The following is a 23,381-nucleotide window of genomic DNA, read 5'->3' on the forward strand; positions in this document are numbered from 1 at the left end:
GGAACTTTCAGCTTGTGTTGTTTTTGTCGCCTCTATGGGCAAACATATACATCTTGTAACTTTCCTGATATTGTCCTGTACTTGCAAAGGTAGATTTTTTTCTGACCAACAGTCCAATGGAACACTTACTGTGAATATTTTACTTTAGAATGTACAATAATGCTGTTTTTTAAGCATGCTGTCAATCGTCTGGTCTGACACATACCCCCTCACAACAGTTTCATCCATAAAAAATAAGTATATGGAAATTTTCAATCGTGTCGCTGATGGTCTAGATTGCATTTGCAGGTCATAAAGGGACATCGGTATCAATATGGATCTGTTTCACAACCACTCAAAAACTTCTCATAGGAGCTTTAATGTAAATACTAATTATTTGTGGTTTGTTTTGATAATTCACCAACTTTAGAGCACACGCAATTTTGATGAGTTCTTAACACATTTCATTGAGACAATCCTCTATGAATACATAGAGAGGAATAGATATTAGATGAATTAAAACAGGCATGTCCAAAGTACAGCCCGGGGCCAATCGTGGGCCAAGGTCCATTTGTTTATGGCCTCAAGCTTCTATCTTAAATTGTATTTATGTCAAAGAAATGAATCACCTTCTGAATCATCCTTACATTTGCAGTTTATTTCAAGCACACAAACAAAACTAAAGTCAATGCAGAAAAGTCTCAAAAAGCTTCATTTGGACTACCTGTCTAAAGCCAAAGCACTGGGAATTCTGCAAGACGGCAATACAAAAGAAACACAAGAACTCTTAAAGTTGACCGGTTTTCAAATTAATGTTTTTATCATGATGTGAAAATGTTCTTGATGAACACTAAAAGTTCAGAAGACAAAAAGGAGGACACAAGACAAGATCAAAATTTTGAAATTGTACAGAAAAGGCAACATTTGGTACATAAAAAATGTTCAGAACTCATGAAAAAATTAATTTGTTCTTAAAATGTTGTCTGCTAGTCAGAAAAGTCATACAATATTGTGATACAATATTTTTTCCCACATTGCCCGACCCTGTTTTATTGAGATGATTTTTTTTTTAATTGTTATTAAATAGACATTTCATATATAACTTTTAGGATTCCTAAGTCTCAGTAGGATCCACTGGCCCTGAGTTATTCTGAAAACATCATATGTGGCCCTCTTTGAAAAAGGTTTGGACACCCCTGAATTAAAAGAAGCAGAGATTTATGTGAGGATTATTGTGAAGCCCTACCTAGACAGAATAGGTTGCCATTATGTTCAGCAACATGTAATGGATATGAGACTCACTGGACCTACAGTGTTATTTGTATCTAGAACTCTCTTTGAATAGATGTAACTCCAAATATTTCATAAGAACACACAGAAAGGCTTGAAAATCCTCACCTGATCTAAGGCTCACTTAGAAATGTCTTCCTTTGGGCTATGTCCTGAACAGAGGACCAAGTATTAAAGACTCAGTCACCAGATCTTTTCCACCCTCAGGCCTCAGGGTCTCAGATAGGCAACCTTATTGTGCAGCCCTCCAAATCTGACATCAGAGAATAATTTGGAGAACAAATAAGAAACTGTCTCTAAAGATGGAAAAGGAGAGAAAGAAGGAAAAAATCATAAGAAAGTGCATCGTTCATGTTACTCAGATTGACGATTATCTAAGTTGCACAAAAACAAAACAACTTTGAAAATTGCTAAGATTACAAGAAAACAGCAATTTTGTTTAACCTGCTGTGCCCTACTATACCCAATACTACCACTAGATGGCACACAAATTAAAACATTTAATTAGTTGATCAATTGTTTAAAATGTATACAATAACTTTATATTCAGGATATTAATTTGTACCAAGGCCGCATTACTATCATTAAAACGAGTTGGTCCTTCTGGTTTGGTATTAGAATCTGACTAAATACTAAGACGTAATATTTGACCAACTTTTATTACATTACAAACTGGTTTACGTGTGTCTGATTTTAACAATTATTTATCTGAAAAATAATTTCTTAATGAACGCTGAACAGTTAAGGGCATTGATTTATTTTTTTAACAAGTTGCTTTAAACGAAAAAAAAAAATCCCAAACCCAAAAGCTGTTATTTTTGTAATAGCCTATTTAATATCTATCAGACCTAGGGAAACCATACATCAGTTCTTGTACTCATGTAATCCACATAAAATATATAGGGTATTACTTTTACTTATAAAAAATTACTTTTTAATCTAGCTTTTAATTTTGAGTAATGTATTTATTTCTAGCCCTGGACTGCATGATTATTTTTATTATTTGAATAATTATCATTTTTATTATTTGAACCATTATTATTTTTATTATTTGAATCATTATTATTTTTATTATTTGAATCATTATTATTTCAATCATTGCTTTAACGTTTATTTATCATATTCAATTATTTATTTATCTATTTATTTCTTGTATTCATTTGATCTTGTTAACGCTACCTTATTTTAAACTTTTCTTTCCACTCTGACTTGTTTTATTAATTCTACTGTTCTGACTTTATTTTATTTTTTTCAGCAATTTGATTATAATCATGCCTTTTATAATTTTACCATTGCTGTTGTTTTCCGTCTCTCTGTTATTTTGTGAAGCACTTTGGGCTGCATGTTTTTATGGATGAAAAGTGCTATATAAATAAAGTTGAGTTGAGTTGAGTTACTGACAGTAGTCTGAAGTACATATGTAATTCACAAATAATGCATAAGGACAACAAAAAGGCTAAGACTAATATATAATTTATTTATTTTTCATTTAAAAAGATAATGCATATTAATTAACACGTCTTGTAAATATATTAGCCAGAAGGCTAGATTACATCCATAGTCCCTTGCCAGACGTTAAAAAGACTCCCTAAAAAGATCAAGGTTAAACAAAACCAAAATATTAAATCAAATCAAATCCAAATAAGAAGGGAGAGGAGAAACCAAAATACAAACAAAACAAAAAGAAGAAAAAAAGAAAAGAAAAGTACAAATAGCACCATATGATTAAAATGACTAAAAGCTACATAAGGACATGATATGACCGTCTTTGAGAAAGTGGCCATGGATATAAAATACATGGAGCAAGACAATCAGGAAGCAGCAATAAGGAAATGTTAAGGAAGACACAAGCAGACAAAGCATGACAACACTTAACAGTGCTGTACACATTTGCAGGTCAGATCGACTGGGTTTATGTGGAATCCAGTAATCTTATTTTATGATGAGCAGTACCATTGAACAATTCCGCATGCATAAATGCAATCAAGCCAATGACGCATTCAAGTGACGAAAAAAAAAAAAAAGCTGACATCATAAACTTGAATGTCACTTTTGGTGGCAGCAGTTGAGCTGCAGGATGTCACCGCTTAAAAGAAGGGCGCAGCTCTTTGACCACAAGGGTGAAGCACTGTACCACATCCGACGCACTTGCCACTAAAAGAGTATTATCCGTTCCATGCTGCAGTTCGTGTAATAATGGTTACATTTCCGAAAAATGCATTCAAAACAAGAACATCATAGAATAAACAGCAACATTTAATGCAGTTAACAATAAAATGTCGTGATCACAGTCGGCAGACACCCCCTGTCTGAAAAGCTGTTTTTGTTCTTCCAGATGTGTTTGCGCTCTGTTTGTTTCTAGTCGGACACAAAACGGGGACGGAAACCAAACAGCCACGTAGTGAAAGGCGAAGCTCGCAGAGAGGTGAGCATTTATTGTCCTTTGAGAGATTTACCGAAACTGTCAATGTACAAATCAAACACTGGGGGGTTAATGCATTAACGCGACAGAAAGTATTGTTGTTATTTATTTGAAATCTTTGAGAATTCACTCTCTGCACTGACGCGAGTGACTCAGGCTAGCGAGTTAGCACATTTAGCTTGACAGGTCCTCTCATAAACACAGCTAGTGGCTAGTTTAGCCACCTACCTTTGAGTCTACCTTACTATTAGTCTGTTGAGATGTCGAAACCGGATCAACACTGAGAGGCAAAATAACTGCTTTTGTAAAACCGTGTATATTTACAGTCATCATGTCTTTTGAGGTTAAACCGAGCTGAACACAGGCTACCTTAGCAAAACAGCCCTCCTGTCAAATAGCTTACTTTGCAGATAACCTGGGAGTCGCTGGATGTTTTTAGGAGCTGAACTGACTGACAGCAATGCACAGTGAAATATACACGGCACAAAAACTCAGAATCTTACCAAGTTAAATTGTCTCATTTTTAGTCAAAATGTCTTATCCCATTTGGTTTAAGATACATTTACTTAACAAGTAACATTTGAGCAAGACAGATGGACTTATTTTAAGACAATGTATCTTAAATATCTTGTTAAGTCATTTCATACATTTTTCAAGTTGAGATCTTATTTGTAGAAGACGAATAATCTTGATTTAGGACAAACCCTTTACTTGATTGAAGTAAATGCATTTTATTGGAGAATCTATCAGAAAACAGCTCAATTGAAGAAAGAAAGAAAGAAAGAAAGAAAGAAAGAAAGACAAGTTGTTTTTATTAAGGATTGGTTACAGTTTTCAGGCACTGTTTCTTTTAATTCAGATAAAAATATACATCCTCAAACTACAATGAAATGCCTACTTTTGAGCATAGCTGGCTTATCCTAAAAAAACAACATGACAGAATATTAGTATGTCCAGCTAACTATGAGAATATATTATATCTCAAAATGCTTATATTAAACTTTGTAATCTTATTTCAAGTATAAGATGGTCTTAAACCTAGAGAAGTGCTGCTATAATACAACTCAAATTAAGTTGAATATATCTTGTTATGTAAATGTATCTTAAATCAAATGGGATAAGTCATTTTGACTGAAAATGAGACATTTTCACTTGGTAAGATTTTGAGTTTTTGCAGTGTAAATGTGTGCATGATCTGAATACTGTCATTGCATTTCAAACCCATTGGCTGACTACCTTTTAAGAAAAATACAAGTAAACTCAGCAATTTTTGTATCCATACATACTCAGCTAGTTTAAACGCCTTTTATACTTTTGTATCTTTTTATCCACATTGCACCCAGGTAGCAGTATCAGAAGCAGCAGCTGCTCCACTCACAAGAACATGGATAATCCCCACAATCTTAATTAAGTTAAAGCATGACACTTAAAATGCTTACATGTACTTGGCTGTAGATACTGCTTGTATGTGTCTGATCAAAGGAATACACGGAGCTGTCGCTTTCGGACTATCGTGATTTTCTATGTGGTTTTTTTGTCCTCTGTGTAAACTCTGTCTCAGTCATACAGTGGTCAGTCAGTGCTGGTTAATCTATATTTAACACTTCAAAATCTACTTATCTACAGACCCAGGTTGTTATCCCCTGACTTATGTTTGAATTACCACCCTGTGTTGTTGCGTAACATTATTACTGTCCCAAACAGATCACTCTCGAGGAGCTACACGTCTTACTATGATGTTATTTGATCTATGTGAAGTCTGTTATTCTCCTAACATGCCCTGCAAGTTCTAAGCTTGATGCTGAGCTATGTATTTCTCTCTCTCTCTCTCTAGTGCTTTGGACATTGGCATGATCCCAACTGGCCTGCCTCCAGCAAAGATGGCTTTGTGAGGACTTTTTTCCGTTTTGACTCTTCAGGTGTTTTTTTAATGGAGATGGATATTAATAAATCACAAGAACCTCAAATGGAGGCTAATGCCTGTCAAGGAGACTATGTCATAAAATCCAAAGAGGCTGACACTCGTGCTGTTGAAGATGAAACACTATTGAAACAACAATGGCTGGAGAACGCACAAAACACAAATGGAGATATTCCTAATGGTAAGCAACAGAGCTGTCTCAAAACACTCTGATGTCATATTACCTCAAGGTTTCTGCTGGACATGTTTTGGAATGATATTACCCCCCTGGCTGCCATGGATTGGAAAAACAAAGCATAAAGAGGAAGCTAAGGCTTGATATGCTGCTATGCATCATTTCTATTCTGAAATGTAGTTTTCTGACAAAACTGTATTTGTAGCCTGACCTAAAGGAGAGTGCACAGTAAGCCTGCAGACATCTGGTGGTCTCAACATGTTTTAAAACAGAATTTGTCAGCACGATATAAACTAGAAGAATGAAAAGATGTCTGGCAGGTTTGCATGGTATTTATTTTGAGGTAGATATGTGTAGGTTGGTATTTTTACAAAGCTCCTTTTAAATGTGTCACATCATTGTTCTGTTAACTGCTGAAGGAGTGTTATCAGTATACGTTCTCTGTGTGGGTGTATGATGGCACATGCTGACTTTTGTCACTCAAGGAAAGTGACTGCTGTAACCTCATCATTAATAGCCATCACCAAAATGATTGCCAAGAAATCCATTTGTGCTTGGTCAATTAGTAATATATTTATTAATGACCATTAATGGGCTATGATGAGCTTACTCTGCTCTCTGATCTGCAGAGTTATTTTCCCTGCAGGGATAAAACTGGTGTCTCTTTTGTCTGACACTTGTATCATGCCATGCATGACCTGTTTTAGTGGTTACTAAAAGGCCTGAGGCGTTTTCTTGCTCTGTGTTACACGGCTCTTTGAACTAACGTGTTAAATAGCTGGAGTGAATTCTAATTAGTAATCATCAGGCGGACTCTGTGGACCACATTAAAGGAAGAGAAGGAGAAGTGGAAATAGGCAGCATAAAATAACTTAGAATATGTGCAAAGAAAATATTTTTTCTCTTCTAGTTTTTATCTTCTCTTTCTATTACGTTTTTCTCTTTTCTCGTTTTTGACAATCTAATTGAGTAATCATTTTACTCCCTACTATAACAGCCTATTCTTTTGTTTTGTTTTGTTTTGTTTTGTGATCGTCATTTAAAGTCCAACCCTTTTTTTCTAACCTTTTTTGTGGTAATGTAGTCTATACGTGATAACTTTATTTGGTTATTGCTTTCAAAAACTATTTTTTCTTTTCTTTTTTGTTCTGTTTAATAATAATAATAATACATTTTATTTTGAGGCGCCTTTCATGTCACGCAAGGTCACCTTACAGATTCTAAAAAAAACATTCATCATTAAAACATCATTAAAACAAACAGACAACAAAAAACAACAAAAAACTAGTGAGGTGCACAGAGTCCAGTTAGAGTGAATATGCCAGTTTCAACTGGTTTGATATCGAGCACTTCTATATATTTGCACTTTTGCATATATATATATATACAAAATAATATGTTCAAAACATTTGAGATTGTATGTTTGAGGCCTCAGAATATTTGAAAATGTAAGTAACATGATTAAACACACATTTAAAGATATGCAGCTCAAAATTAAAAAAGGCCACAAAGCCATTTTTCATACTCTGAACAACAGAAGTCCAAATGACTTCTGTGTTGAGTTACAGGGGTTAAATCTACCTTGTGTAAATTCAAGGCAGTTTAATAAAATATATATTTTTTGAGAACTTCGTACAGAGATGTTGAATATGTATTTAAAGCATTTGGATTGTTTACTCCATAACAAGAAATATTCATGGCTTACTGAGTAACAGTCAGAGTTTACATTTGTTAAAAACATTCTAATGTATTGATTATTAAGATTTTAATTAAAAAAAAAAACATACAATTATTTGCTTAACCTGGTTTATATTGGTGTGACTTGATTAAATTTGGTTAACAAACGTATCCAACATGAATAATCAGTCATACAACTACTACCAGATTAGGATTTAGTTCTCACTGAATGTGTTTTCACAGACATACAGTATGTGACGCCACCCTTTCCAGCCAGGCCCTCCCTTCATCAAACCAGTGATAAGATCACAGACTACACAGTAACACAGCCCAGCCTGAGAGTCTCATGAAATAACCACAACAATCACAACTTGGGCAGAAAACTGTGTTCAAGTTTGAAGCTGATCCAGTGTAAATAATTGCATTGCCTTTGAATTGATTGCCTAAAAGGATGAGCACAAGTGTAGCTAAATGGATGCTTTAGGTCCTCACATGTTGCATGAATGTTTCCAGCTACCTTTGCCACAGAAGCTGCAGTATTGTAGCCGGAAAAGTTGCCAAGCCAGCATGACAAGTGGAATAACTTTGACTGCAGTCCAGCTCACCAGAAGTTATCATGACTGATTGCCACATTCCTCACTACATCTCTTCCCCCTTCCCTTTCAGGTCCCGTCAGTTCAGATGTGATGCCAAATGGAGACGGACTGGCAGAGGGCTTTGGTGCCATGGGGGAAACTCGCATAAATGGGTCCTTGTCTCCAACAGCTCCTCCTCAGAGCACCAGCTCCCCTGTCAACTCCCAGACCCAAGAGCCCTCCCCAGGTGTGGCTTCTTATCCACCCATGATGCTAGAGAGGTCTGAGGGGGCTAGTGCTGAGGTCACGTTTCACACGGGTGATTCATTGCAGTCGCTCAGACTCAGTATGCCTATGCAGGAGACTGAATTGTGTAAGCATAAACGTATGTGGAGTGATTTTCCCCCACAATCCCGCCGTATTTTAACCTTATGTTCCTGTGGGATGTGTTGCTGTTTTAGCCCCATTATCATCCTTTTTTAACTCCCTTTTTGTGATTTATCTGAGCAGAAGGAGGCTGTTTGAGCTTTCCCCTCTTTGCAACCCATACGCATTTGATTGCTCGATTAGAATTTGGCGTGGGTGCTTCATTTGGAACAATGTTTGGACTAATGGCTGCATTTTGGAACTAACCCCTCTGGCATGTTTTCTTTTGGGTATTTTTTCTTCACTCAGGCACACTTTTCCTTTTTAAAATCATAATATATAATCTTTGCAGGCTTTGCACAGTCTGTGATAGTTTGGTTTGGCTTCAAATGGAACTCCCACAGACAATATATGCAGAACAACATCAAATCATAGTGTAGCTGTTAGCAGAATGTGGCATTCAATGTGCATTTTCTATGATTTCAAGAAGTCTTAATTCATCTGTTGGAATACTGGCTGCAGAGCTGCTGCAGTCATGTCTTTATTTAAGTGTTCATGCATAAACTAGTGTTGTAGTCAGGACCACATTAACCGAGACCAAGACATGTCCGAGACCAGAGTGAACCGAGACCAAGACAAGACCAAGACATTTAGGGATCGAGACAGAGTCAAGACCAAGACCATGGCAGGGCAAGACCGAGACAAGACCAAGACCATATGTATCAATGAAAAATCATCATGAGAGTTAACAAAATAAAAGACTTCTGTTTATTTTATTTTAGTTAGATTTCAATACAATTAACAACGAGTTTAACAGTTTGGTTTTTGTCTTTGTTGACTTTCTTTTAACGCGCTTTGAGAGCCTTTTGACTACTTAAGGTTTTTTTTGTTATCGTTAGTTGAACTTTTCGCTTTTGTTCAGAGTTAAAACAGGGTTTATATTGCCTGTGATCTCAGGGGAGGTAGGAGGTCATACAGTAATGACAGGGACACGGAGTGTATCAGTGATGGTCTTTCGACCGGTCTTGATTTAAAAACGGGAGTTTGCCCAGTCCGAGACCCAGACAAGACGGAGTAAAAATGCTTTCGATTCCAAGACGAGACCGAGACCTTAAATATGTGGTCTCGAGACTGGTCTTGCGATCAAGACCAATCTCGAGTACTACAACACTAGCATAAAATAAACCAAATTGAAAGTCACAGTATGCAGCATCAGGCACCATGCAAATGTATTGTGCCACTGGGAAACATCAAGTTTCTCGCCCACAGATTAACACAAGAAACTCTAATGAAAACTGATTGATTTGATCATTTACAACTAACACAAGGGCGTGTGGCTCACAGTTCTTGTATGAAGTGATGAAGACGTGAAGTATCTGATAAGAGGGAATATTTCCCCTGTTCCCTTTAGCCAATCTGCAGCCATCATTGGAGATGGAGAATGAGGAGAAGATCCGCTTTGAGGCTCGCAGACGCTTGGAGGAGCAGCTGAAACAGTACAGAGTGCAGAGACACAAGGAAAGGGTGAGGATGGAGTATATCTCCAGCTTCAGCATCTCAAACATAACCTAAACATGGGATTTCTACGTTAGACAACTGGCTATTTTAATGCTTGACATTTAACAGTCAACTTGATCTTTGTGCTTGTTTTAAAGGCCTTCACTTAGCTTATTTCAATTTAACCCAAAGGATTAGATACACATTTTACAAGGGACAGAAGCAAGACCTTTTCTGAATCGGGTAGAGGTTTTGCCTCTCTGTCCTTATACTTCATGCATTTGTTTTTGAGAGTTGTGTGAATCGTAGCATCATGGTTTATTTATTTATCATTTGTTTCTAGTCTCACCGCAGCACCCCTAGGAGCAGGCAATTCAGCACCCTGGATCCAGAGCTCATGCTGCATCCTGAGGCTCTGCCCAGGGCCAACACTGTTGCCATGACCAAGGAGTACTCCTTCCTGAGGACCAGTGTCCCCCGTGGTCCCAAACTGGGAAGCTTGGGGATCCCCCCTGCAAAAGAAAGAAAGACCAGATCACCCCGCCCAAGCAAGATCCACTCTTTGGCTGACTATAAGTCTCCTGAGAGTGATGGTGGAAATGGAGGAGGCGGTGGAGTAAGAACAGCAGAAAACACTATGAGCTCTCTCCAGTCCACCATGAGCTCAGTCTCCACTCTGTCAGAGGTCAGCGTGATGTCAGAGGGCAGCACTTGTGAGCTGGAGGCACAGCAGAGAGCTTCGCCTCAGGTCGGGGACAATATGTCAGAGATTGACGGTAGTGAATCAGGAACAAGACCAGGGAATGACGGCAATGACAGTGACAGCTCGTCTTACAGCAGTGTGTCTACCAGAGGGACGTATGGCATGCTTTCTGCCGCAGTGGAAAGGCAGAGGGGTGCCTACACCGTGGAGGGGAGGGAGATCGCCCCTGATGCTATGGGTCAGTTCCCCTCCCTGCAGGAGGTGCTGCAGGCAGCCACAGAGGAGCAGCACCTGCTGGAGCTGGAGCAGGAGAGAGAAGGGACAGCAGAGCCTCGCAGCCGCAGAGACAGTTTCTCTAGCAGGTATTTATCAACAGTAAGATAACAAGAAGTGAGAGTTCTTACTCCTCACATTGGAAAGAAGAGACAAAAAAATGTTTGGCTCTTGTTCATCATAGCTAAAAACAATAAATGACATAAATCATTTTTTGTCCTTATCAATTGATAAACAACGTCTATTCTTCACATTTGTTTCAGTGTTTCTTTGGAGAGTTCAGTCATGGGCCACGATGAAATGCTGCAGGTGATGAAAGAGAAAATGAGACTGGAGGGTCAGCTGGAATCTTTGTCATCTGAAGCCAATCAGGTAAAATTACAAATTAATTTCTGTTTTAAGACATACCGTTTCATCTCCACTCACAGGACACCATACTGTGTAAGAGTGCAGGGGGGAACAAAATAACACAGAAATAATCCGATACAGGATGTTTATTGATCGCACCCATAAAAGTTAGCAAGATGTCTCTTACAGTTTTATATGAAATGAGTTGTAAAAGCTTCTCTGGACCTATCAGGTGTATTTTATCCCAAGTTGTGACTATTTTTATGCTCACCTGTTAAATATTAGATCCATGTATGACCTGTTATGTTAAGATGTGACCTGACACAGAATAGATCCATAAATAACAGTCATTACTTGTGTGTACTTGTACTTTTCCAAGATGTTTTTATTGTCAGTCAAAAAATGTGTAAAATAATTCAATCAACTGCATGACAGCAAGCTGACTGGATGATGTTTACATTGCAAGGAAACTCAAATCTTACCTCTTGAATTTGTCTAAGTTCTAGTCACAATATCTCATTACACTTAAGGTGAAACACTGATCTGACAGGTCATACTATAAATCTTGTTTCAAGTTATTTCAAGACAAATTTAGCTTGCCACATTTTTAGCCATTTCACTCATTACAGTCAATGAAGTCCTTATTTTGGGCTTGTAATAAGAAGCCTCTCTGTACAGCCAAGCACTGACTTAAGTGAGCAGGAACCATCTAAAAGGTGCCATGATGACTAAAGATGATACAAAAATAATCAATTACACCACCCTTGATGGGCAGAGTCAAAATCACGTCAGACATTACAGCTGCTGGGAACATTACAACAAGTAGTTTGGGAAAATGTGCTTTTGCATGAATTGGGGGCCTATCATACTCCCTTGTCCTCACTCCCACGGGTTAAAAGTATTAGATATTATTCTAGTTATGTAGGTATTAAGTATTAACTAGCATTACCTACAACCAAGTAAAAAAGCTATGCAGATAGATCTGTTGCATTTCAACAGCGCTGTGCTATGATCTGATTTAACTGGAACATCTGGTGGGAGGAGATCTACACTTTAAGCTGACATGAAGATTTGCAACATCAGACTCTGTTAGCCGGTTAATGCTTCCTAAAGGACATGTCTTAGAAAAAAACATGACCTCCTAGTGTGTAGGAATCACTGTATCTAATATAATTATTTGTATGAACAGAAGTTCTCACATGCTATCAAAGATATAATTATAATTAAGTTCAGGTATACACTGTAAACCGTTTTGAACCTTCACTGTAAATGTTAGTCCTGATGCTGATAAGAATTCCAGAGTTGTGACTCACAGCATCCAGAAAGATTACATTTGGCTTAATGACTGTAAACTGAACTGGGAGCTGTCCGGATGACTATGTTGGAAACACTAAGAATAATTGGGCTCAAGTGCTGACAAAGCTGTTCTGCCCTTTAGGCTCTCAAGGAGAAGACAGAGCTTCAGGCCCAGCTGGCTGCAGTGAACGCTCAGCTGCGGGCCAAGCAGGATGAAGCACAGGTCAGCCAGGAGAAACAGAGCATTCTCAATGCGGAGGTTGGCACACTGCGGCAGAACTGCAGCCAGCTAGAGAAGGCCATGGTGGAGCTTCAGGGCAGCCTGGAGAGCAAAAATGCCAGTCTGTCTTCTCTAAGCAATGACCTGAAGGTGGCGGAAGATCAATACAACAGGCTTATGGGGAAGGTGGAGGAGATGCAAAGCACTGTCACATCAAGAGATAACGCAGGTGAGTGCTGAAGACCCAGATGATTGAGTAGTCAACATCTCTAATCGTGCTTTGAGTTACAGAACCACCAAGTATGGCAATAGAGAACACCCTGACGGTACGCCGTCAAATGTTCACACATAGTTAAATAAACGGTCTTTCACCTTTGCAGTTCAGGATTTGCGTGTGCAGATGGGGGGTCTTCAGGGTCAGCTTCAGCAGGTCCAGCTAGAGCGCAGCACCCTGCAGAGCCGGTTGAAGACCTCTCAGGCTGAAATCGACTCACTGCAGCAGCTCAGACAGTGGTACCAGCAGCAGCTAGCAATGGCCCAGGAGGCGAGAGTACGACTGCAAGGAGAGATGGCCAACATGCAGGTATGGTTCAGGCCGAGGTGATTCATCAAGGCTTTGCTTATGTCTGACATGAGTTGACGTGACAGTTTGGTTGTTTTGTTTCCTCTCCCAGGCTGGACAGATGACTCAGATTGGTGTCCTTGAACATTTGAAGCTGGAGAATGTGACTCTGTCCCACCAACTCACTGAGACACAACACCGCTCCATCAAAGATAAAGAGCGCATCGCTGTTCAGCTGCAGAGCATCGAGGTACCTTGTTCAGCTCTCTTTGTGAATGTGCCTTCAAAAGGAAACAATACATCTCTTCTGTTTGTACTCTGTCTAGAATATGTATTAATGTATAACCATTTTAATGTGTCATTTAGGCTGACATGCTGACTCAGGAAGCTGCTTACAAGCAGGTCCAGGATGCAAAGTCCATGGTGGAAGATGATCTGCAGCACAAACTGGACGAGTTTGAGGATGAGCGAGATCGCTTAATTAAACTGGCCAACACAGCAAGCTCCCTGGAAAGAGAACTTGAGCAGGTAGTCATGCCAAATGAATCACTCTTCTGTTTTCAGGCTGAAAAAAAATCTGTAATCTTCTCTAAACTGCGCTTCATGCTCTATCCATCTCAGGTAAAACTCACCCTCTCCCAGAAGGACTTGCAACTTCAGTCACTTCAGAAAGAGCATCTAGAGTTGATGCGCCAGCTGACCATCACTCAGGAGAACCTGCAGACCAAAGAGCAGTCCATCAACCAGCTGGAGGCCCGTTATCTAGAGCTCGAGGCCCAGCTAGCAGAGCTGCAGGCAGAGGGCAGTGCCAAGGACGACAACATCCAGTTTCTGCAGAACGAGAAGATTGTTCTGGAGGTGGCTCTGCAGTCAGCCAGAGCTGACAAGAGCCAACTAGACGAGACTGCGGAACAGCTCGGAGAAGATGTCCTGGTGGCTTCAGACGTCTTGGATCAACTCAGACAGGAAGTCCAGGTCAAAGCCAATCAGGTACGAGACAGGTGGGAGGGGACATTTTTAGATCACAGCTAAAATGAAAGAAGAAAAAAATAACTTCAAACTCGATTAACCCAAAACCAACAACTTTGCAACAAATGTTTTTATTTTATTGGACTTTCACATGAGAATATTTCTCTTCACTTCTATTGACTAGAGCTGAGAACAACATTTTATATAGATCACTCTATATTATTATTATTATTTTTTTTAATAAATCTCTTTATTTTTAAGTCTATAAGAAAGACAATTGTGAAGAAAAGTTAATCACAATTTCCCAGAGCTCAAAATAATGCCCTCAGAATGTGTTTGAATCTGTTTTATTCAAACCAACAGATCAAAAACTAAATAGTTTATTTAAAAAATGACAAGGCAGCAAGTCCTTACATATAAGAAGCTTAAACCATTGAATAAATTGTTTATTTAAGAAATGTTTTGGCTGTATTAGAACACCTGAAAAGTGAAAAGTCATAAACAGACTCTTGAGTTAGATACAAAATGTTAAGATTTATTTGGCCATGCTGAGCAGCAATTCTCTTGACTCTAAAGATATTTTTATTTAAAAGTAATTTCCCTTTTTTTTACTTTGTTTTTATTACAATTTCAGGTTCACAAAAGGAAAAATAAAATAAAAGGGAGGTTGTTCCAGGTCATTCAATAGTACAAAATAGTATATATCATCTGTCGTCTTTGATGAACATTTCTTTTTTAGATATATATTCTGATAGATTAGACATATATTGACATAGAGTGGTCTAGACCTCCCATGTTTATAAAAGCGTCATGAGATAACGTTTGTTGTGATTTGGCGCTTTACAAATAAAGATTGATTGATTGATTGATTGATCTTCACGGATGAAGTGTTACAAACTCTAGTATATGAGTTCAATTTTTTCCAATATTTTACGCTGTCATCAGCTCGTAGTCTTGAGAAGAAAGTGAGTTTTCCATGGAATATATTTTGTTGACAGTTGCAGTCCAGTCGTCCCTTGTTGGGTTTGTCTGCATCCACTTGCGTGTGATAGCTTTTTTGATTGCAGCCAAGATGATTTTGTCTTAAGACCATTCGGCATTTTGCCCAGGTATAATGTGACAAAGCAGGAAATAACTTCAATTCCAGAAATTAGCCTTATTTCTTTTGCCAGCTCTTGCCAGTAAGAATGAATCAGAGAGCAGGTCCAAAATCTCTGAAAATGATCTGCCATAGATTTTTGTTTTATTGGTGTTACCATCACCACAATGTACTTATTCACAAAACTTCTTTATGTGTTCCAGATTGAAACTCTTCAACAGGAAAACAGTTCTCTGAAAAAACAAGCTCAGAAACTGAAGGAACAATTCCAACAACAGAAGGTAAGCCGTGTCCCGTAGGCTGGTACCTGAGATAATGAAAAGCCTTCTCCTTCTGGTGATAGTTAGTGGAACCCAGGGAGAAGCGTGATTGTATAGACATCACATAGAAATGCTTGTCAGAAATCTACCGCCTGGCTGAGGCTGAGGTGGGAGGATGTATTGTGGAACCAGATGGTCGTTATCTCAGAAGAGTGCTTGTTGCCATGCCTCAGTGGATTCAGCACTGATGGATGCTGCTCATTTGACATTTACAGGCTGTCATGAAGAGGGTGGAGTTTATTGACAGAATGACAATCTGTGAATTGTTTTCAATTCCTTTCAAGACTTGGGTTTTTGTAGACCCTTCAGACTCTGTCAGTAAAATTCATCTCTGTCTGTCAACTAAAATCAAGCACCCCTCTGACAGTTAATGAGATTTGAACGCTTTAAGAATGTGATAATTGATCTGTTCAGATTCGATTCAGAGTCAGGTATGTGTGAGGTACTTAAGCAGCACTGAAAAACTCATTGTTAAAGTGCACAGGGGAACGAGTAAGACGAGGTGTTCAGTGACAGTTTTGAGTTGTGTCTATATCACTGAATGCTTGCTTTGTTCTTCACACAGCAGCACATGGTCCACTTGTACGGACGTAACTGCAGGAAAGTTTACAAAGCAATTAGAGATTATTTTGTTGCTTACAAGCATTTACAAAAGCAAAACCTCAATCATTATATATGTGCTCCTGTTAGAATCAAACACAAGGCTGTTTATGCTGAAAAATAAAACCTGTAAAACTCTGAATGTATAGCTCCTCTTTTTCAGTTTCCAATCCCAAGTTAAAATGTATCTTACTCATGCCCAGAGATGACACAGTGCAGGATATAAATACTGTTTCATCTCTCTCTTGGTCAGTATGTGGCTAAAAATCTTTTTCCCGCTGTCTAAGTAAGAACTGAAAGGACAAGACTACTTTCGCTGCTCAGAGAGGAGAATTGACATTTAATCACTTAGACAAACATTTATTGACTCTCAGGTGATGGTGGAAGCCTACCGCCGAGACGCTAGCTCCAAAGACCAGTTAATCAGTGAGCTGAAGTCCACCAAGAAGCGTCTGCTAGTGGAGGTGAAGGACCTGAAGCAGGAACTGCTGGGCGTACAAGGAGAGAAGCAGAAGGCAGAGCTTGAACAGGCCCGGCTGCAGAGGGAAGTGGTGAGAGTGCAGGAGCAGATGAACAACATGGAGACTCATCTGGATGCAATTCAGAAAGAGAGGGATCAGCTAGAAACACAGATCCAGGTATCTATGAATATTTTAATTAGCTCAATGTTTGTGATTTGATTCATTTGAACATGAACTAAATGTTTTTACCCCGATTCAGTCTCTGCAGTTTGATCAGAGCCAGCTAGCAGCAGTGACGGAGGAGAATGAAGGCCTGAGGAAGCAGGTGGAGCAGTTGGAGGGGGAGGCCAAAAAGTGAGTCATGTGCTTCATAGAACTCAGGGGAGCCTGAATGATACCTACATAAATATCTTGGACTGTGATGAATATCTCTGTTGTCGAGTGCCATTAATAGATTCAAAACCAGCTCACTGATTAGTCATCACATGTTTTCTGTAAAGTACAGCCATCCAAACTATTGCACCCTGTTGTGTGATCTGTGTCTGTATTTATCCAGTAAATGGGATTTTAAAGATGTTCTGTTAGTATGTCTGCATCTTGACTTCATTTGCATGCATGATGTGCTGTGCACAACAACATTTTAATGTCTTCCATGTATCAAACAGGGCAATCTCAGAGCAGAAGGTGCGCGTGAAGCGGCTGGGGACAGATCTAACCAGTGCTCAGAAAGAGATGAAGGCCAAACACAAGGCCTATGAAAATGCTGTTGGCATCCTGAGCAGGAGGCTCCAGGAGGCTCTGACTGACAAGGAGACGGCCGAGGCAGAGCTGGTGAAGCTCAAGGCCCAGGTGTCTGATGGGGGAAACACCCAGGTCCTACAGGTACTGTGTAAAACCAACAAGGCTTTACCAAAACCTTGAAAAATCCACACATATTGTATTATGTAAAGTTTGTCATAGAGCGTCAGTCAATTGGTATTAGGATGAGTACTGGTAGAAAGTGTCAGAGGGAACGGCTCTTGTATGTTTGCGGTTCTCAATAATTTAAGTAGCCTAAGTACAGGTTAAAATTAGACTCTTAGAGTGTTTTTATCTGTTTGGTCACGAACTGGGAACATAATTCTAAAAACATTGAAGTATGAATAGCCTTCATTGTATGCTTATTCTTGATGCATATTTCTTCATAATGAAGATATTTGCCATTTCATTGTGAACAACCTTGAGTTCGGAACCTGTGAGGTAATGGAGACATAATATTGAAAAAGAGTTTGCTTTTATTTTTCTTCCAGGAGAAGATTAAGGTCTTGCAGACCGAGCTGCAGGTTGTGACCAAAAGTAAGATGATGTTGGAGAAGGAGCTGCAGGAGGTGATCACTCTCACCTCCACGGAGCTGGAAGAGTACCAGGAGAAGGTCATGGAGCTGGAGGACGAGGTAAACATTCATAATCTGATGCCAGTCGTTTTGTTTCATGGTAACACTTCTATAATCTCTCCATCCTTGTACACCATCGTATAATTATGACTTTAAATGTATTCACAGCTTCAAGAGTCCCGGTGCTTCAAGAAGAGGATCAGAAAGTTAGAAGACGCCAACAAGAAGCTTGCACTAGAGCTGGAACATGAAAAGGGGAAACTGGCAGGATTGGCACAATCCCACAATACACTGCGGGAGCACTCCAACATTTTAGAGACAGCCTTGGCGAGGAGGGAGGCAGATCTTGTCCAGCTGAACTTACAGGTGAGAAATTAGTTAGCATCTTAAAATGATGATACAATTTGTGATGTCATAAATAGGATTGTCAGTTAACTCATTCATAGCGATGATTTAGGTCAGAAATAAACTTGTTGATTAAAGTATTGTTACTATTAAACACAAATCAAAATTCTTGGTTGAGATATGAAGCCCTTTTTTAACATTGTTTTTCATTCCTGTGTTTTCAGGTTCAAGCTGTTCTGAAGCGTAAAGAGGAAGAGGACCAGCAGATGAAGCAGACTGTTCAAACACTGCAGCTTGCCTTGGAAAAAGAGAAAACCAAAGTGAAGGACTTGAAAGAACAGGTACAGCCTCTCACCTGTACATCAGTGTCGTACACTCTCATCATTTCTACTTTGCCTTTCAAATGAGTCCTGCGTCTTTATTTTAAGTATACATTTGAATATGTGTTGTCAGTCACAGAACACAATGCAAAGCCTCTTAGAAGTACACAAGTTAAGAGCTGAATTTCTACATGCATCTACAGTTCTGTGAGTTCATTGGCTTCTGCTTTCCTGGGGTCTCTGAGGTTGTAATCATACGATGTGTCCTCTAGGTGGCAGCAGCAAAGGCTGAAGCAGCCCACAACAGGCGGCACTATAGGGCAGCCATGCTGGAGCTGTCAGAGATCAAGAAGGACCTGCAGGCCAAAGAGGACCTGGTCAAAGCTCTGCAGCTTGAATCCCACAAACTACAGTAAGTGCTTCAAATGGACTGAACATTACAGTGACTGTTTACTGTTACCAGGCCTGTGACAATGGATATGTTATGCTCTGCAGGGCTCAGGATGACCTGCACGCTAGGGAGGTTTCCAGCTTCCAGGAGGAGCTGGCTGAGGCCCACTCACAGCTACAGATCCTCCAGAAACAACTGGACGAGGAGCTGGCCAAACAGCCGCTCACCAACCAAGAGGTAAAGATTGTGCACAAGGGTTATACTTCAATATTTTGCTTTTCTAGCTCAAATATCCTGACACAATGACACCATGGCCATCCTTTTCAGTTAAGACAGACACAATCTGGTTAGGTAGACTGTTTGCTTTGTATTGTTTAAAATGATTAGTCTTTTTTTCTTTGTGATCTTGTGCTTCAGCATTTTCTATTTGTCAGTTTAATGATTCGTTTCAAGGTTCCAGTGCTCTTGAATCTGTTGCCAAGATTTGGTTTGACTGATCACTTGTCACTGTGGAGGGAAACTAATGTCTAACACTGACTGCTCATTCAGGTGGAGGACCTGAAGTGGGAGGTGGAGCAGAGGCAGAGGGAGATCGAAGCTCAGAAACAGCAGCTGGAGATGATGGAGCAGTGTCAGCACAGGGAGCTGGACAACATACACAGAGCTCTGCAGGCAAGTATTCACTTGATTATAGAATATGGACGCAACATCAGGAAATAGTGCTTTCTAAAAAACCTAGTCCAACATAGACATTGTTACAAATGTGCACATTACTCTACCAGAAGGAAACAGTAAACAAAGGATAAAGAACTTAAGCTAACATTACACAGTTTGCACTACCTTCCACTTTTTACAAGACTTTGTAGCTAACCAAGGCCGCTGTCTGTCTCAGAGCATAAAGGTGGAGCTGGAGTCGGTGCAGGAGGAGCTGAGCAGCACCAGAAAGGACAAGTTTATGCTGCAGGCTAAAGTTGGTGAGCTGAGGAACAGCATGAAGACAGTCCTGCTACAGAACCAGCAAGTTAAACAGGACCTGAAACATAACCGTTTAAGGAAGGTAAGGAAATTTTTATCTCTTTGACAAGTCGTTGTTTCCTGGATCTTTAACTGCTCTTTTGTGAACTTACAGTTTGAGCCAGAACACTCATTATTTGCCCTCATTGAAACAGGGTTTGTATGTTTGAGTTGTCATTAAAACTAATATAAATAATGAGCTAATATTAGTCTATAACCTCAGACTTCTCTTTCACTCTGTACTACTGAGTCACTCTTTTATTGTCTCTGCATTAAAGACTGATGCTTACAAAGCCAAAGCCCTGTCTTTAGAGAGAGTGTGCCTCTTCTGAATGATGTGCAGACTGAAGAAGTGCCTGCTGGTGATAAGAAAGGACTAAATCGATTCCTGCATTGATGTGCTGTTGTTTTTTTGAAGTCGCAGCGCATGGAGCTGAAAAGTGAGGGGAACCCATCCAACCCAGTGACACCAGTTAAGATCCCAGACTGCCCAGTACCTGCTTCTCTGTTAGATGAGCTGCTAAAACCATCAACATCTGTCAACAAGGAGCCCCTAAACAACCTGCACAACTGTCTGCGGCAGCTCAAGTAAGTCATTGTTCCAACACCCTTATTTAGGTAACGCTATCAGCCTGTCAACAGGAAGCTCTTCATTGTGTAGTGCTGAGCAGCTTTCTAAATGCCAGCTTATGTGTAATGTTTTTTTTTTTCTCAGGGAGGAGATGGACAGCCTCCAAAGGCAGATGGAGGAACACACAGTGACAGTACATGAGTCAATGAGCTCGTGGACAAACACAGACGAGGAACTAGCTCAACTGGGGATAGAAAACAACACCTCCAAATCACCAACGCCGCTAAACAACATGGTGGTGGAAAACAACAATGAAGCAGACCAACAGCAATCATAACTTTTAAAGAACTTTTCTCAGGCCATTTGAGGGAGAGTGGAGTTCTATCCACAAAGGCACTTTGAAGCCCCTTTATTCCCTTTCTCTTTTCTTAACAATTGCTGCCAACATTTGGCGTCCTCCCATCAGCACAGAAGTGCTTTTGCAGAGTAATACTTTATATACCATAGCTTTATTCTTTCTTCCTTGTTTCATTGTTTTATACTTTTGTTATACATTTTCACATTTATTTATTTAGACTTAAGGGATTAAAACTTATCTGACCGTCTCCCCAAGAGAATCCCCCCTATCCTCAGTTCTCTCATCAGACATAGAAATATGTAGTGTAGTTATAAAGTTTATCTGTTGAACCACTTTTCCCTGTTTTTTCTCACAAAAACATATTTGGTCTTCATCAACCTCCCAGTATGAAATCAGTGTCTTTGATGCTGCTTAAAGATGACTGAGATTATTTCAAAAAGTGTTTTTGGAGACAGAAACACAAGTCTTTATGGACTGGCTATAAACTGTTCTTCGATTTTGTCGTGCCTGTGTTCGAGTGAGGTTGCTCATCTTTGAATTAGCTGACGTGGTTACACATCTGCATGGTTTCTCAGCAGCTGAGGATGAGCCATCACTCCTTTTCATGAAGTTATAAGTCATGCACAACTGTCCGTTTCTTTGTATGGCCTCTTGTTAAAATGCAGTGTTTCTTAAATTTCTTGAAACCATATCACCTTGGGTTCTTTAACTCTGAAAACATTAGTCTCAGTTAGGTATGGAGTTGTTCTATCTAGCATGGACTGCAGTAATCAGAAGAAAAAAAAGCCTTAAGTAAACTGTAAAGGACTAAGTTGGTTTGAGTGAGTATGTTTCTGCTTGGGGTGTGTGCAAGATGTTAAATGTTAGATTGTATATGTGTGCAAATCCTTACTGAAAATGGTGTATTGTAAAATAAGTTGGTCACATCAGCTGACATTGCACACTTGATGATTAAGACTTTACTGACAGAGGAGCAAGTTGTAAGACGGAGCAAAAAATATGACTTCTTCTGACAGCAGGTGCGATCAGATGTGTTCATTTTCTGTTACATTTGGTACAAACTGTATTTGCAAAAAATGACTCCCCCTGAATCTGATGTTATACTTGTTTTATGGCATGGTTAGGGGATAAGTGAATTGTTTTCAGAGTTTAATATATGAATATATTTCCTTTTGTATAATTGTAAATTAATCATAATTGTTAAATAGTGTAACAAATATGAAATACAAGATATCAAATGCAAACAATAAATCAAAGCAGATAGTGATTCTGTCAGTGTAAAGGGTCATTGGATGGTACATTGGCTTTCTGCATTCAGTTGTGCTGCAGTTGCTGTTTGGGTGCTCATTCCCACACTGACAATGTTTTTTTAACACCACTGTATGCTTATAAATTTCCAAAGGGACAAAACATATTTTGAGGAGAATGCTCATTGAGGAAAATAACAATAAATATATTAATATACTGTGTTCTGATAGAAGTATTTTGACTGTATCTTCCAAACTACCTTCCTCTGTAACGTTGGGTAGTATGTAATAACACTTGCTAGAGCACCTGCGCTCTCTGCACCTTGCTGTATCTGCTTCTTCTCAACTGGAATTGATTCATTCCTATGTTATAACATTTGTTTTGGGAGATGTGATTGTATTTATCATAAAATTGCACTATTCATCTGTTATAACAGTTTGTGCTTATTACATTATATTGTCCACATGTTAATATAATATTTCACATATTTCACCTTATTAACACTTACCAAAACATTTCATAAACATAAAAAACTTTACAATACTGACATAATAATATGGGTGGCCAGACAAAAAATATAGGTGAATAAATACTATGAAACATGACAAAATGGAAGAAAGACAAATCTTTAGAATTGAGTTAACGTTCTTCTAAATTTTTGTTTTTGTTTTCCACTCTGAATTAAAATTTCTGGAAAAAAGTTTCACAGTAAATTATGAAAAATATTAACAACAGATTTGGCCGTTTGATTTAGTATTGAGAATGAAAAAAACAAATTCTAAACATTAAATTAATGTGTTAACCAAATCCTGTAAGGTGTCATAAACACAACAAACATCAATTGTTTTTCTAAAATGGGCTGCATGATTGGATGACTTTAGGGGAAACCAAATCAAACTTTTCAAAAAACATTCAGAAATATTCATTCAAAAATATATTTTAAGTTCTTTGTCTGTTGTAATTTGACAGTCACAAAAGCACTGTAATTACAATCAATCTAAGAAATTC

At 38.9% G+C, this 23,381-nt stretch overlaps 1 protein-coding gene across 3 annotated transcripts; it reads left to right on the forward strand.

Annotated features, from left to right (window-relative positions):
- Window positions 1–3,323: 3,323 nt before the first annotated feature.
- Window positions 3,324–22,803, forward strand: golga3 (golgin A3). 3 transcript variants are annotated; one of them, XM_034692205.1, is made up of 24 exons: window positions 3,324–3,694; window positions 5,526–5,793; window positions 8,131–8,286; window positions 9,817–9,929; window positions 10,246–10,967; window positions 11,142–11,250; window positions 12,665–12,971; window positions 13,123–13,325; window positions 13,417–13,554; window positions 13,671–13,832; window positions 13,926–14,294; window positions 15,576–15,653; window positions 16,667–16,930; window positions 17,013–17,107; window positions 17,419–17,635; window positions 18,043–18,186; window positions 18,295–18,492; window positions 18,696–18,812; window positions 19,064–19,203; window positions 19,287–19,419; window positions 19,732–19,854; window positions 20,075–20,239; window positions 20,615–20,784; window positions 20,912–22,803. In XM_034692205.1, exons 2-24 carry the CDS (start codon window positions 5,622–5,624, stop codon window positions 21,102–21,104), a joined length of 4,488 nt encoding a protein of 1,495 aa, XP_034548096.1. In that variant the 5' UTR covers window positions 3,324–3,694; window positions 5,526–5,621; the 3' UTR covers window positions 21,105–22,803. The 3 variants fall into 3 exon arrangements, with proteins under 3 accessions (XP_034548096.1, XP_034548094.1, XP_034548095.1); XM_034692203.1 differs by having other exon boundaries at window positions 3,585–3,694; window positions 8,131–8,412; XM_034692204.1 differs by having other exon boundaries at window positions 3,585–3,694; window positions 8,131–8,412; window positions 20,621–20,784.
- Window positions 22,804–23,381: the final 578 nt, after the last annotated feature.

This window comes from Notolabrus celidotus, chromosome 9, assembly GCF_009762535.1.
Source record: "Notolabrus celidotus isolate fNotCel1 chromosome 9, fNotCel1.pri, whole genome shotgun sequence".
NCBI lineage: Eukaryota > Metazoa > Chordata > Actinopteri > Labriformes > Labridae > Notolabrus > Notolabrus celidotus.

What these genes read in the sequence shown, in the direction of transcription:
- golga3 (XM_034692203.1), top strand. Translation starts at nt 5,622, where the DNA reads ATGGAGATGGATATTAATAAATCACAAGAACCTCAAATGGAGGCTAAT. An exon ending in TGGAAAGAGAACTTGAGCAG is followed by an intron (nt 13,833 to 13,925) that starts GTAGTCATGCCA and finishes TATCCATCTCAG; the next exon opens with GTAAAACTCACCCTCTCCCA. An exon ending in TCCAGGTCAAAGCCAATCAG is followed by an intron (nt 14,295 to 15,575) that starts GTACGAGACAGG and finishes TATGTGTTCCAG; the next exon opens with ATTGAAACTCTTCAACAGGA.